The sequence below is a fragment of the Numida meleagris genome, chromosome 18 (genome assembly GCF_002078875.1).
Source record: "Numida meleagris isolate 19003 breed g44 Domestic line chromosome 18, NumMel1.0, whole genome shotgun sequence".
In the NCBI taxonomy this organism is placed as follows: domain Eukaryota; kingdom Metazoa; phylum Chordata; class Aves; order Galliformes; family Numididae; genus Numida; species Numida meleagris.
Window position 1 is genome coordinate 3,231,595 of NC_034426.1, and position 14,735 is coordinate 3,246,329.

A 14,735-nucleotide genomic window follows, 5' to 3' on the forward strand; every position below is an offset into this window, starting at 1 on the left:
ACTTTGCTAAACTGTCTTAAACTGGTGACCAGTGCAGGAAGACAGTCGATGGAAGGAAACATTAAAAAATGTAGTTCTGAGGATATTTTCTTTTTTTTTTTTTTTTTTTTGAATAAAGGAAATATCATAGAATCATAGAATGGTTTGGGTTGGAAGGAACTGTTAAGATCACGTAGTCCCAGCCCCTCTGCCATAGGCAGGGACACCTCCCTCTAGCCCAGGTTGCTCACAGCCCCATCCAGCCTGGCCTTGAGCCCTTCCATGGGAGGGGGCACCCACAGCCTCGCTGCACAACCTGTTCCAGTGTCTCACCACCCTCACAGTAAAGAATTTCTTCCTAATATCTAGTCTAGAACTAGGTAAAACCCGAAAGAATTTTGAATGGATGCAGCGTGAAATGGGTGTGGCCCTAATAAGTAATGCATTGTAATGCTTTTAGAACAAACTTGCCATTTAATGGAAGAGGGTGTTTCATGTTCTTTTGCGAGCACCTTCTTCGCAGTCGCAGATGTTGGGTGGATGGATACTGCTGATTCACTGGCACGGATGATGTGCTGTCTCCACCTAAGCATAGCTATGGTTGGCTTTAATAGGAAGGCAATGCAAATGCCTTAAAACCTGCTAAAGACTGCAGATTTTCAACCAGGCTATGTTTGCTGCTGTTACGAATTCGATGCTGCAGCAAACGGACTCTCGATTTTATTTAATGGTGTTGTAATATTCCACTGTTGCTAAGGTTTACATGAAATACCTTGAAGTAGAGATGCTGAAATAAAAGTTCCTTTTTTTTCTCCTTGTCAGGCTTTTGCACAGTTTGATGCTGAAGGAGATGGCACCGTAGATGTGGAGAATATGCTGGAGGCTCTTAAGAATTCCAGTGGAGCTAATCTTCAGGGGGAGCTGAGCCATGTCATCAGGCAACTGCAGGCTTGTTCACTTGTTCCAGGTATGGGGACAGCATGGAAAAATGGTTTCCCAAGTCCTGCCCCTACGTAAGGAACGCTGCTTCAGTGAACTGCTTTAGTAGTGTTTCTTGTCTTAATCTTCTCAAGCCTCTACTCTGGGCTGTTCTCGTTGCCCTGGTATCAAACAAGTGAAGCTGTTGTAAGTTTAGACATTCTCGTAATGACATTCAGCTAAAATACCTCAATAAACCACCGATATTTTCTCTGTGTGCTTGTTACCCTTGTTTAGTTCTTCTCACAGACAGAAAAAAGTTTCCTGCAAAATTTTGGTAAAGCTGTCATAGCCTTATACTTCACAACCTAGAAGAATAAATCCTCTGCTGAGTCTGTTTCTGGTGATGAGTCATACACATTATCATTGTATTGTTATTTAGCTTTTGGAATCCTACTAAAACATATTTCAAATTTGATAGCTTTTATTTTGGAAAATGTCAGTTTCCAGAATCTGCGTTCTGGGATGAGTATCAGTTGCTGTCTTTCTTTCCAAGCTTTTAATGCTAAGTGGCTGAAGGAGATTTGCCTTAGAGGATCAGACAAGAAGTGTTAGAGTTGGCTGGTAGATAAGCCATCAGGAGGTACTTAAGGAGTATTGTTTGATACATCTGAATGTGCTGTGATTCAGAACACCACTGGAGCCGCAATATCTTGCGTAGATGGTGGAAAGCATTAGGCACCTCTCTGGGAACAATCCACAATGCCAAGGGGAGATGCCCAGTGTAGCTCAGGGTGGGTGATGTGAGAACACCAGCTCTGAGCCAAGCAGCAGCTGTTTCACCTACATAGTGAAGACAAGGGTTTTGAACTTCTGGACTGCAAAATATGCATAGGAACTAAGATATTTGGCCATTGTTATCAGCCCTTCTGGGCATCTCAAGTAACCAACAAGTTATTTGTTTGCACTTTCCATAGCCCCGCTGTAGTTACTTCATATGGTGGAATACAGTTCCCATACTGGCTCTCATGCTTCATTGGAATTTATGGTAGAGGGGAACAGTGTGGACTTGGTCAAGTCAGGTATTGCAACAAAGGAAGAAATAATGTCTCTTTCCAGGTTTTATAGATATATTTTCCGAATCGAAAGAGCGCCTTGGCCTTCATGCATCAATGATACTGAGATTCTTGCACCGGAATCGAATTTCTAGCAGTGCCATCCCATACCCCGTGCTGGAGTACTTCAACAGTATCTGCATGATGCGGTCTTCTGTACTGAAGGATTCCTTAGATCGACTTCTCCTAAAGGAGAGAGGTACGTCGTGGTTTTCTTTTTCCTTTTTTTTTTTTTTCCTTTCCAGAATGGCATTGTAACCATAGCTTGAAGAAGTGTTTCCAGATAAATGGAAAAGCTTTCTTTAATCTTTGGCAGGCAGGACTTTCTATGAAGTTGATCTTTATTGAAGTAGATCATTATTTAGGGAAGCAGTTGGCTTTGTCTGCTCCCTAGAATAGCTGGATTGAGGTTTTCTCCATCGTGTGGTACGAGATTAAGTGTTTTTTGTTATTATTTTTCCCCAGAATACCCCAGTGACTTGAATGGTGATGAGGAGTCGGACAAGCTGAAGTCTGTCACAAAGTGCTATACTCACATAGAAACCTCATCCAATTCTGCTGATATTGACAAGATGACAAATGGGGAAACGTCGTCCTTCTGGCAGTCTGATGGCAGTGCTCGCTCGCATTGGATACGGTGAGTGCCCCAGCAGCGTGCAGCTGAGCTTCAGGTTTGTTAGTTCTTGGGTCTTACAGCCAGTGGGGTGTGACTGAAGGTCTCAGAATTACTGAGTGACAGGTGACTCTATTGCTCCTTGAAACAGATTATGATTCTATGATCTACTGGAAATCACTGAATGGTTTGGGCTGGAAGGGTCCTGAAGGATCATCGAGTTCCACCCCCCTTGCAATAGGCAGGGACACCCCCCACTAGACCAGGTTGCTCACAGCCCCACCCAGCCTGGCCTTGAACTCCTGCAGGGAGGAGGCACCCACAGCTTCTCTGGGCAACCTGTTCCAATGTCTCACCACCCTCCCAGTGAAGAATTTCTTCCTTTTATCTAGTCTAAATCTACCCTCGGTTTATAGCCATTACCCCTTGTTCTATAGCTACATGCCCTTGTAAAAATTCCCTCCCCAGCTTTCCTATAAAACTGGAAACTGGGTGAAGCTTAGCTAAAAGTGAAGCTCTCGTTTCATCTTCTATTTCAATAAATATTTTTTTTCTTTGCTTTGCAGTTTAAAGATGAAACCAGATGTTGTTCTGAGACATCTGTCTATTGCGGTGGCAGCTAATGACCAGAGCTACATGCCACAGCAAGTGACAGTGGCAGTGGGAAGGAATGCCAGCAGTCTCCAGGAGGTCCGAGACGTTCACATTCCAAGCAATATCACTGGCTACGTAACACTGTTGGAAAACGCTAACATTAGTCAGATGTGTGAGTCAATAAAGATTCCATTGGTATATTGTTCTCTTGCTCTTTTTGAAGGTGAAAGTTTGGGTAGGTCGTCAATGATGTGTTGCAATATCAGTTATTAGAGCAGAAACTGTTGACCTTGCTTTTGAGGCAGATAAATTGTTCTAATTGTAGTTTAATTTCTACTCTGTAAGAGTCTTTGAGTCCTTCTCGTGGTGTCTGTAACTGGGGTTAAGGTTTGGAGAGCTAGAATGATGAAAATGCAGCTTCAGCCTCTATGTTTGACGACATCAAGGAGTGTTAAAATATCTTTGCTTGCAGAGGGAAAGCATATGTTAGATAATGATATCTTAGCAAAGAAAACTCTGTATCTGGCAGGCTATTTTTTTGTATCTGAAGAGTCAGTCAGATGATTTTTGCAGAGCAGGTTTTGTGCTGAGGATTTCTAAGCAGTGTTATTTTTAAGTCTGGAGGATCTGTGGTTGCTGCATTGTAACCAATCGGAGGAAAAGCTGCTCCTTCCTGAGGTGGTTTGGGAAGCCTCAGAAACTTTGTGCCTTCACCTCAGATACTTTTCAGTATGACAAACTTTCACTGCCACAGAAGCAGGTGACAAGGATGTTGTTCCTCAGAAGTAACTAAGAGAATGCTGTCCTTACAAAATGATAAAAACTTTTATCATTTTATCCACTTTTATGTGGAACTTAAAAGTTTGCATTTAGGCTTTATTGATTTTCCTTACTTTCCCCATCCCCTCCTGACCCAAGATACTTCCTATGTATGTAAGTAGAAAGGTACCATTAGTACTGCTGAAATAATCTTTAATCTATTTCTAAGTTTGAAGGCCTGTTGCTGCTATTTCTCCTAACTTCTAGAGGAAGTAGTGAATCCCATAAGCCGTTTCAAAAGCTGAATTTATGAAATGGCTGGGTTCGTAGTTACAAAGAAACATACATGTGCTGGTTGTCCACATGTGGGAGTAATCTGGTACGTTTCCTGCTATTTTTCTCTGAGGTTTTGGAGTAATTGTTTTAAAGATCTGGTTTCTTCTACGTCTCATCCAGGAGAAGAAATGGGGGTGAAAAAAATGTTTTGTTGTTTTGTTTTGTTTTGCTTTCACAGATGTACAGATAAACATCAAGCGTTGCCTTAGTGATGGATGTGACACTAGAATCCATGGACTCAGGGCAGTGGGTTATCAAAGAGTGAAGAAGGCGGGCGTCTCAGTCTGCGACGCTTCGGCTATCTGGTACTGGTCTCTGCTGACCTCTCTGGTAACAGCTTCCATGGAAACCAATCCAGCGTTTGTTCACACTATATTACAAAATACTCAGTAAGTACCAAACTTCCTGGTTGTGTTTTTGTGGCTACTTCGAGCTTCTGTGAACCGATCTGCCTTGTGTGACTGGTTTCCACTCCCTCCATTAAGATATTTAAACATCCTTTTATCTACCACGTTGTTTAAATTTTTATGTTTCACCTTCATCCTCTTGCACGTACCAGAACAAGCATCATTCTCGTACCCCTTGCAGCTAGTCCAGTTGCTAAGCCACAACTGAATGGACACCAAAAATTAGGGGGTTTGCTTGTCTTTTGGCTTGTGATGTTTTCAGGGAGCCTAGAATTAAATAGCTCTGTCTTTGCTAACTTCATTGATTATAAATATGGGACGCCCTCCACTTATGAATGGAGCTTAATTTAGCTTCTTTTTCACCAATTTTTGCTTGCGTAGCGCCTTGCTATTCATTGCAGGGGAACAGAGCCATGCATATGCAATATTGCTGCAGATGCTTGTGGTCATTGGCTGCTCTCTGTGTAACGTTTCCTTGTTTGACTGCCAAACACTTCAGCCCGATGACTTGAAGGAATGGAATTGTAATAACATCTGTACACACCCACGTCAACTTTTATAGAGCTTAGTTAGCATGATACTGCCCTGTTTAAGAGCACCGCTGTCATTAGCTAATGAATACTGTAGGCTGAAGTCCATTAATGCTATCTTTAATTGCAAACTTTTAAACTTTATGTGTGCTCATGTCTGTTTGAGGAGTGTTCATGGTAACTTCACCATAGTTCATAGTTTAGCTTTACTGAAACAGAAGGCCTGCAGTTTTGCTACAGTTTTGGTATCTGTTAGCTCAAGATTCATGTTACTTTTCTGATAAGGCCTTAACACACTTAAAAACAGTTATTTAAAAGGGAAAAAAAAGCATTCAGAAACAACAAATTCAGTGTTTGGAGTTACAAGGCCTAAAACCAAACTTAGGTAGACTTTGATGTAGGCAATTGGAATTCCTGTTTTCAGGGGTTATTACTTTATCTTAGGAAATCAAACAAAAAATATTGTTGAAATCATTTTGAAAGAATTTTAAACCGGTTTTCCCCTTGTTAAGGGACTCTGGCTCAGTTCTGGAACTACTTAAACAAAGGTTCTATTTACACAGCAGGCTATTTCTAATTCTGTCACAGACTTAATTCAAAAAACCTTGCTTTCTTTCTCATTAAATCTGAGGTTGAGACTGAGATTCAAGGTTACTCAACAATAACTGAACTTTTCCCAGCTACAGTGCCATTCTGTTTTTAACTTTGAACAGATTATCTGTGTAAATAGGTTCTTCCTGCATTCAGAAGCTATTTGTAGAGAGCTACTTCTAAAAAGCGTAAAGAACTAAACGTCTGTTTTCTTTGGTTGTCTGGTTTTCTGAAGTTGTGTTCCATCCTTTTTACTAGGAAAGCACTGCAACACATGCCACCTCTGTCTCTAACACCAAGTTCCACAGATTTTTCAAGCTTCTTATCTCCAAATGTTTTGCAAGAAGTGGATAGCTTCCTTGTAAGAATAACAAGGTGAGATCACGTTAATGTATTCTGATAAAAACAGAAAATGGTTGAGAAGAATTTGTATAGCAAATGTATCATGTATCTTATTTCTTTCTTACCTGTTTTTTTGGTTTTTTTACTGTCTTGGAAACTTCAAAGGCATTAAGAAACTGGCACCTTAGGTTTTCTGTGTGAGCATTATTTATTTAAAAACAAAGCATCTATCCTGCTGTCTTTGCTTTTTAAATGTAGAGTAAATTTAACGTTAGGATGATCTGCAGTGGCTTCCAATGGGGCTGGAGGGACTTTGATCAAGAAGAAATTTCAACTCCTGGTAATTGCAAAGGTCAAAGACTGCTCCTGATTGCATGGTCCTGCATGGTGATGAAGCTCTGAAGGCAATCGTTAGCAGGACTACTGATAATAAGGAAAAGGGAGTAGAGCTGGGATAGCTGTTGTCAAAAAGTAGTCTAACTGCTGTGCCTGTGCTCAGGGCCTGGGTCCTGCTACTAAGGGGAATGTGGATTTTGCTTTTGTCTGAGGAAACCATTCATTTACAGAGATTGCTGCAAAGCACACCTCCAAGAAAGCAGTGTCCATCTGTGCAGGCCGTTTGGACAGTGTTTGCTGCTCATCTGGGTGACACTGGAGCATCCAAAGGGACACATTCATGTCTTAGGTTCCCTGCTGGCAACTGGTCTGCGCGGAGCAGGATGTTCTGTCAATCTGCAGAACTCTCTCTGCAGTACCAAATACTTACTGTAGCAACTGTAACAAGCCATGGAGCTGCTGGATTTTATAATTCTGTGGTTTAAAGAGCTCTCCAATGAGGTTACCACATAAGAAACAGGTATCACATGTTAAAGTTGTACTTGCTGCACTTGTCCTGATGTTTTTTTCTCTGCTTTTCTTTCCTCTCCCCAGTTGCTGTACTACTCCAGACATCGAACTTACGCTCTTGGCCTTTGCCTTAGCCAGGGGGAGTGTTGCTAAAGTGATAAGCTCCCTTTGTACAATCACTGATCATCTGGACACTCCATACAAGGCTTCATCGCTTATCGCTTCTATGGCAACAGTTAGACAGAACCTGCTGTATAAATATGGTAAATGAATGGTTGTTGGATTTTTTTACTGTATGTACTTATGATAATGTACAGCTTTCTCAGTTGTTTTACTTGTTATCTTGCTGGCATTTGAGATTATGTAAGTTGTCCAAGTTAATGACTCTTACCAAGAAGATAGAGCCTGTAAAGGTGAACTACCCTAAGAATCCATGATTGTGCAAGCTTTCTGTGATCTAAGAACTGAGCCAGGTGGCATCATCTTGAGAGAGGAAACGTGAACTGTGTGACCCCTTTGCTGAGGTGATGTTAGTGTTTGTATAGTATTAAATCATCAGGTGTCATTTTCCTTTTATTCTCCCACTAGCACGCTTATTTTTGTATGCTTAGCCACAGCATATTGCCTCTCTTGCAAACACATCCATATATGCAGGTTTAAGATGTTTTAGACCTGATATAATTAACATCAATTTAAAGTTCTTCTATTTTTGCTTTTATAAGTTAATCTGAATATTTGTCATAATTATGGAGCCATGCATGGTCTGGCATAAGGCAATGAAATCTTGCAGTGCTGACTGCGGTTGTTTGATAAGTGTCTTCGTTCAGGTGCCAGCTCCTGGGATTATCGTTAGTATCTCATAACAAAAAGTTTTCTCTTTGTTTGCCTTTAATATGTTTTGTCAGAGCTTCTTGGCTTGTGCCAAAGAGTACATTAATTACAACTATCCTATCACTATTTGCTTTCGAAAGTTTTGAAAATCACTATGTATTTCCTGGAGTAACTGCTGCTTTTTGCAAGACTAGTGGTGTTTCCTATGTAGTGAATTGCAAACAGCTGAAGCAGCAGCAGTTGTCGTGATTCCCATTCTCCTTCTGTATGTATCTGAAGATCTAGCTGTGTTAACCTAACATAACTTCCTACACTCCAGTTTCTTTCTCCTTTTTTTTTTGTTTTTTTTTTATGAGACAAAGGTAAGAGGCTCATAGCACTGTAATTTTCATTTATTTTTTGTGTGGAGAACTTAAAACAGAAAAAGAACCTTTATGTTTTATGAAGCTGATTAAACCCGATGTTTCTCTTGTTTAGGAAAGCCATTACGACTAACGTTGCAAGCATGTGATGTAAAGGGAAAAGAAGATAAATCAGGGCCTGAAAACCTCCTTGTAGAGCCATGGACTGGGGATGGTAAGAGCCTGCACTTAAAATCCAGAGCGTTCAGCCAGACATACAGGCTGTTAATAAGGCTGTGGGGCTGTTGCATTTGTATTTGGCATTACTCAGTAGTTTTGTGATACAGAAGATCTGTTTAAAAACGAACAAAACAAACCCTGATGTGTAAATCTGCCTTACAACAAGGTGAGTATCTCAGGAAGCACTTTGTCAAAACAACAAAAACAAAAAGGATGTCATTTTGGGGAGAATTATTGATACTGTATGGAAGTAAGCAATAATCTGTCACAACAAATTGACACCAGGGCCCATTTTGTGGCCTGAAGTCATAAATCATTCACTGCTGGTTTCTCAAATATTGATGGAGAGCTTTGGAACAGATCACTGACTACTCATACCTGTTAATTCTCCTTCAGAAGTCTGTATTTTATAGAATGTTTTCATGTGCTGGACACACTGTGGAGGAAGAGACTTGTGTTTCTCGACCTCCTTTTTAACTGAATTGCCACACCATCGTTCTGTAAGGAGAAGCCCCATGTCCTGTCTTGTGCAGTGCTGTTTGTAAATGACAGCTGTTTTGACAGAAAATCAGGCACATTCTAAACACCTTTTTTACCCCTCTGTATACTCATCCGTATGGTTTGAGTTTATTTTTCTTAGTTATATTGTGGATTGTCTTCTGGTGATTTATAGATCAGTTTGAGGTGCTGTGAGTTGTATCAGTGCGCAGAACCACAAGCCAAAACAATATTGGGGAGCTACTAATAACCTTTAATGGGAAAGCACTCTTGAAATTGCTGTAGGTAGTGCATTCCCAAGAGTGGCACTGCTGGAGAGACCTGTGTATACTCTGTGGGGGGATACACTAACATGATACAGTCTTTTTATTTGTCTTTTACTCCATTATTTGGAAACTTTTCCTCATCAGCTACAGCATTTTGCAAGAAACACATTGTGTTTTTGTTTCCCCCCTTCTAGTACTGCATCTCAGTATTCTCTTTCCAGCATTTTCCCCTAGCAGTCCTTCCTGCCTCACTCCGTTCTCATTGCTCCTTTAGGTTTTCTTACTGAAACTGGGAAGACCAGAGCAAGTATCATTCTTTCTACTGGAACTGAATCTTCATTTCAAGTGACACAAATTAGAATAAAGGTACAAGTCTTTCTCTTTTTCCCTAACGGTAGAGTTGAATTAGATTTATTTTTTTTGGTATCAACTGCAATTTCAAATTCATTGTATTTTGGGGTTTTACATTTGCATAAGTCCGAGGGAGCTGAAGGAAATAGAGATCTGAAGTTATTTCAGGGTGCCACAAGCATGTAGTCAAGATATGTATTTTATATTGCTTTTGTCTGTGCCTTGTTCTGTACTCTAGCCAGTGAGTTTTAGGTGTAGAGTATGAATTTGTTAGATCATATTCCTAATATTTAAGATAATTCTTCAACTCTGAAAGCAGGTTTCAAGATACAGCTTATGAGTTCACTTTAATTGTGGGGTTTTTCAAATTCTTTTCAGAAACATCAGTGTAGTTTGAGCACTAGGGGTGGTTTTATCTGATTTAAAAGCAAGATCTTGTGATTAAATCTCGTGACCAGAAGAAAACTTCAGTGAGATTTCTGCAGCTGAGTTTATTTAAGGCAAATGAATAACTGAATTGCTGGAATGTGTTTGCATATCTCGATGTCCAAGAGAATTAAGCAGGAATGGACTTTTGGTGAGCAAATTCTGAGGCTGGACAGGCAAATAAACTCTTGACAGTGGAATACAATTATTTTTTAAGTATACAAAAAGAAGAATGAGAATTAATATGTGGAAACATTAGAGTACTAGCAGGGTGGTAGCTGTAGCAAACATTAACCATGCGCATACGTGATCCTTATTTTGGGGTTCAATGGATTACAAGAACTTCCCTAAGGCTTTCCTAAAAGAAGTCTTTCTCTTTAGGTTAAGAAGTGTGGTTCTAGAGCCCAGATTTGTCAGTATGGAGTTACTTTCTGTAATGTTTCTTTTTTTCCTGTGAAAGCAATGCCTCACTTTATCAGAAGGTGTTCTCTGGCTGTGTTCCCCTAGGTGCGAAGAGGCGCCATTGGAGCGCAGTGTGGGCTGGTGTTCGCTTACAACAGTGCTTCAGAAAGGTTCCACGCGGAGGAACACTTCAAAAGATTTGAAAGCTATGACAAATGGAAGCTAAAGGAGTTCAAGCAGTTCTTGAAAAACAGGTACAGGGCACTTCTTCTGATCAGCTGAAAATAAGTGCTATACTCAATCTTCTTGCCATGGCACTTGAGCTACTGAGAATTGCTCCAAATGACTTCGTAACGATACGTTATTTCGTGGTTGTCTGTTTGGTCTTAATGAGCCTCAATTTGATGTGTTTGAGGAAATACATACCTAGCTGTTGATTTCAACCTCTTGATTTAAAATCCTGTTTAGGCTTTTTTAGGTGTGAAAGTTTCTATTTCCTCCGTCTCCTTTTCGCAGCTGTAACGTGCTAAAAATACTTCAGTGGCATATCTACAACTTTGCAGTTTCTGTAATGTTTTCTGCACAAAGTTTGTTCTGTTCTTCTGTATATAGAAAGAGTTCCTCTGACGAGTTGGGAGATGATGATCCCATTGGCTGGTTTGAAGTGGAAGAAGAGTGGGATGAGGTGGATGTCAGAATGCAGCAATGCAGAGTTGCCCAAGTAAGAAACCATGAGAACCCATTAGCCCGGTCGTAGTGAGCAGGAGTTCCTCTCTGAGCTTTGTTATATGTATGAATTAAACATAATAATTACTTTTTTGTGCAAGCAGAGCTCTACTGGGTAGGTGTAAAAACCAAATGGCTTCTCGCCGAAAGGATGGTTTGACTTTTGTTCTCTGAGTTTTATTTTTCTCTGTGTGCACACCTATATAGCTGTAGTTAAATGGTGCTTCAGGCCTCTAGTTAATGCAAAATTGTGATAATGCACAGAGAATTGGTTTTAGGATAAGTCAGTTTTTCTAACAAGAATGATATGATTACTGCCTTATTTTAGTATCTTTAGTTACCTATTTTATATTTAATTCTACTTATATTTATTAAAATATATAATTATTGTATGTTCTTATATAGAAACAGGTATACATTTGGTTAACTAGGTATCTAGCTAAAATATCTTTTATCTTAACAACTGCATAGTTACAGAATTTACTCCTCGTGAGCCAGTTTCTTCAACCCCTGTTTTAAGAAGCAAATAATTACTAAAGAGCTCAGTGAGTTTGGTTCTGTTCCTTCAGGAGCATGGTTCTTCTCTGTTTCAGTAGTAGCAGAAAACAGGGTTTTATATATGTTCTTAAAGTAGGAAGCTCTGCTTTGCAGGCATGTTTACTTGGTATCTGGAGTAAGAAGGGTTCCCCAGACCTTCTTTGGACTGCAGAAATTAACAGAGGCGGTGGTGGGACTTTTCTAAAACCATCCTCCCTTGCTAGGACATTCTGTTGTCTGTGTAACGTAGTCCCTTGGACTTCTGAGTGAGTGGAATTACTAAGGCCATTTGGATGGCAGAAACCGGTGTTCCTTTCAGTGTTACATTTTGTGTCTTACTATGGATGTAATACATAAAACTGTTTTAGGTATTACGTGCTGATGCTCTGCTTGCTTTTAAATGCAGATAATGATTTTTCCACCTGCAGAAATGCTGTAACTATAGAGCCAGAGGTGCTGATAATGAATTAACTGACTTTGTAGATGTGTGCAGAGGTCACAGAACCAGCACTGTGACTTTTTTTGAGATTAAAAGCTTAGCCTGAATCCCAAGCTCATTATTTTTAATTTCTGAGGATGGCTGGCAGGGAGCAAGGCTTGCCTGTCTCCTGACCCGCAGACTCCTCGCATACATGCACTGATGCCTTGTAAAAGCCAAATTTAATCTTAACTTTTAAAAGCAAACTTTGTGCTGTGTTTTACATCCTTCTAGTACTTAATGATTAAGTTCCTGTGCACAAGACAAGACACAGCAGAACGGCTCGGAGTGCAGGGCCTGAATGTTCTTGGGTATCTCCGGCCGATGCGAGAGGAGCCCAGCAGGAGCATGCACTGCTTGCAGTGCAGGAAGACAGATGAGGAGACAGTTTGTGGCACAACTCTTCTCCTGAAGACACTTCATTTCATCCAGCAGCTTGCACAGGACCTGGTATTTTTACTTCTTAGTTATGTTTAAGCATGTATTTTCCTTGCTGAAAGTAGTAAGGCTATGCTACCAGTGATTGTGAGTAGATAGAAGCCTAATAATTATTAGAACCATGCTGTGGAAGAAAAAGCAGTCTCTAGAAAAAGACATTACGTTGTGTTTCGAAGTTGACTGGTGATATGCTTGCTTTGGCCCTGAAGAGAATTTTAAAAAAAGTCTTTGAGCACCAATACTGAAATAGCAATGCCAGGTGAAATAGATGGAAGAGAAGGATGCTGCACTGTTTATTAGAGAGTGTAACTGTTTCTGAAACAAATGTGTGAAAGGCATGTAGACAGGTAGCTAGGCAAGTTGCATAAATTACAACATGTCCTCTTTTATTGGGAGTAATTCTGTTAGTCTCTAAGGTGAGACACATCAAGGTGGTAGGTGTGGCTGGTGCGCAGTGATTTGAGTCACCATGGTGTGTCCTCCGTGAAGGATACCAGTCAAAATAATGTTTTGTTCATACAGTGCTTGGTTCAGTGCCTTTTCAGCTCAGATTCAGAACTCTGGGCATTTTGTCTGTTACTTAATTTCGGTCAAATGAGAAAGAGGCGTGGACTCTTGTTGGGTATGGCAGGACAGGGATGGTATAGAAGACATGGGAAGGGGAAAGATTCCCTATTTGTAGCTCTGCAAAGGGGAAAGTTTTAGCCAAAATCTTCAGAATATTCCTGAATGTGAGAGGTAAACTTAAAATGGGACTCACGATAGATGCAAAAGTAGAGCAAACTAGGCTGCCTTAACAGCAGTGCTCAGAAATCTGCTTCTTGTGAATGTGTTCTGTATGGGGTTAACTTTAAAATTCTGAATTTTCTTTGCCTGTTTAAGGTTCAGCAGAAGGAGAGTGGATTAAAATACAAGTCATATTTAGATTTCACAGACCTTGATTTGCAGCTCTTCTGGAATTTTTACAATAAACTCCACCAAAAGTAAGTTGCATCTGTATGGTGTGACAAAGCACTGTGTGTATGTGTAATTAAAGTACACTTTGTTTATTATTGTTTTTTCCCTCAAGTAAATCGTTTACATAAATAACATTATCTTTCTTCTGCCATATGTGTTTTTATCTTTAATGTTGCAGGGAAGATAGAGATGTAGATAAATTTAGCTGATAGCTGTATTTTTTTTGGCTATGCTGTCTTGTATCTATCTGAGATGATAGCATAACTTATTTGCTATAAAAAGAGCTTCTCCTTTTCTAGTTTTTGCTTCTGTTTGTTTTATGTTTTATTACAGCCCGAGGGAAGAATGCATCTTTGCTCAAACACTGCTATTGCAGCTACTCCAGAGCTGTTTCTCCGTACTTACTGGAGACAATAAAACTTCTAAACCTCAAGAAACTCTTCAGAACAAAACACCCAGTCACACAGAAGCTGCAGAAGATCTTTATAGACACCTGTGTGAAGGTAATTTACATTGACTATATTAACTCTTCTGGCTTTTCTGGCTTGCAAGTGTGTTGTAGTAGTTAAATGTATTTTCCCAAATTCTATTTCTAAAGACTAAGCCAGTTCTTCGTTCCTTTTTTCTTCTTCAGGTGAGCGTGTACTAATTAGTCTACCAAAATGAAATTTTCCTTGACCCTCTGAAACAGTTCTATAGATTTTTCTGATAACATAAGGCCTGGAAGAAGCTGCAGTAGAAAACTTCTCTTGAACCTGGCACATCCTTGAACCAGCAGGGAGTGTGATACTTTAGCTGCAATGATACTGAAGTTCATTTAGTTCAGATATTTCATACATACAGAAATGTTCTTAGGAGAAGCCTGTAACATTTACATAAACGCAAAAGAGACTGGAGCCAGTGAAAAGAATGGCAACTACACATGAGATTTCATTGGGAATAGGATTGAACCCTCTTTATTAGAGTATAAATTTTTTGCTAATGAGCTGACAATCTCCTGAAAGGCAAGGTAGAGAAACAAGTTGACGCAGAATCTGCCACATCTCAAACGCTTTATTAGCTGTGGTAGTTGTCAAGCCTTAATGTTCCTAGAATTAATTTATTCGACAAGTAAATATATCCTTCGAGAAATCTTTCTTGATGAAAGTCAAAATGTTTTCCCCCATTTTCTAGGAGTATAGTATGAGATTGTGAAGATTTGAAGTTGTGTAGAG

At 39.9% G+C, this 14,735-nt stretch overlaps 1 protein-coding gene across 5 annotated transcripts in view; it reads left to right on the forward strand.

The window, feature by feature from the left end:
- ZZEF1 (zinc finger ZZ-type and EF-hand domain containing 1) overlaps positions 1-14,735 on the forward strand; it is a 55,707-nt gene that overhangs the window by 3,363 nt on the left and 37,609 nt on the right. For all 5 annotated transcript variants that reach the window (XR_002443975.1, XR_002443974.1, XM_021415584.1 and 2 more), the window contains exons 2-15: positions 802-946; positions 2,017-2,211; positions 2,478-2,649; positions 3,192-3,391; positions 4,493-4,703; positions 6,101-6,217; positions 7,115-7,293; positions 8,339-8,437; positions 9,481-9,572; positions 10,491-10,639; positions 10,998-11,106; positions 12,361-12,576; positions 13,447-13,547; positions 13,855-14,024. Coding sequence is in view for 3 of the 5 variants with exons in the window: in XM_021415584.1 (XP_021271259.1) it covers positions 802-946; positions 2,017-2,211; positions 2,478-2,649; positions 3,192-3,391; positions 4,493-4,703; positions 6,101-6,217; positions 7,115-7,293; positions 8,339-8,437; positions 9,481-9,572; positions 10,491-10,639; positions 10,998-11,106; positions 12,361-12,576; positions 13,447-13,547; positions 13,855-14,024 (2,155 nt within the window). In the remaining 2 variants the exon portion in view is untranslated. The remainder of the gene's footprint in view (positions 1-801; positions 947-2,016; positions 2,212-2,477; positions 2,650-3,191; positions 3,392-4,492; positions 4,704-6,100; positions 6,218-7,114; positions 7,294-8,338; positions 8,438-9,480; positions 9,573-10,490; positions 10,640-10,997; positions 11,107-12,360; positions 12,577-13,446; positions 13,548-13,854; positions 14,025-14,735) is intronic.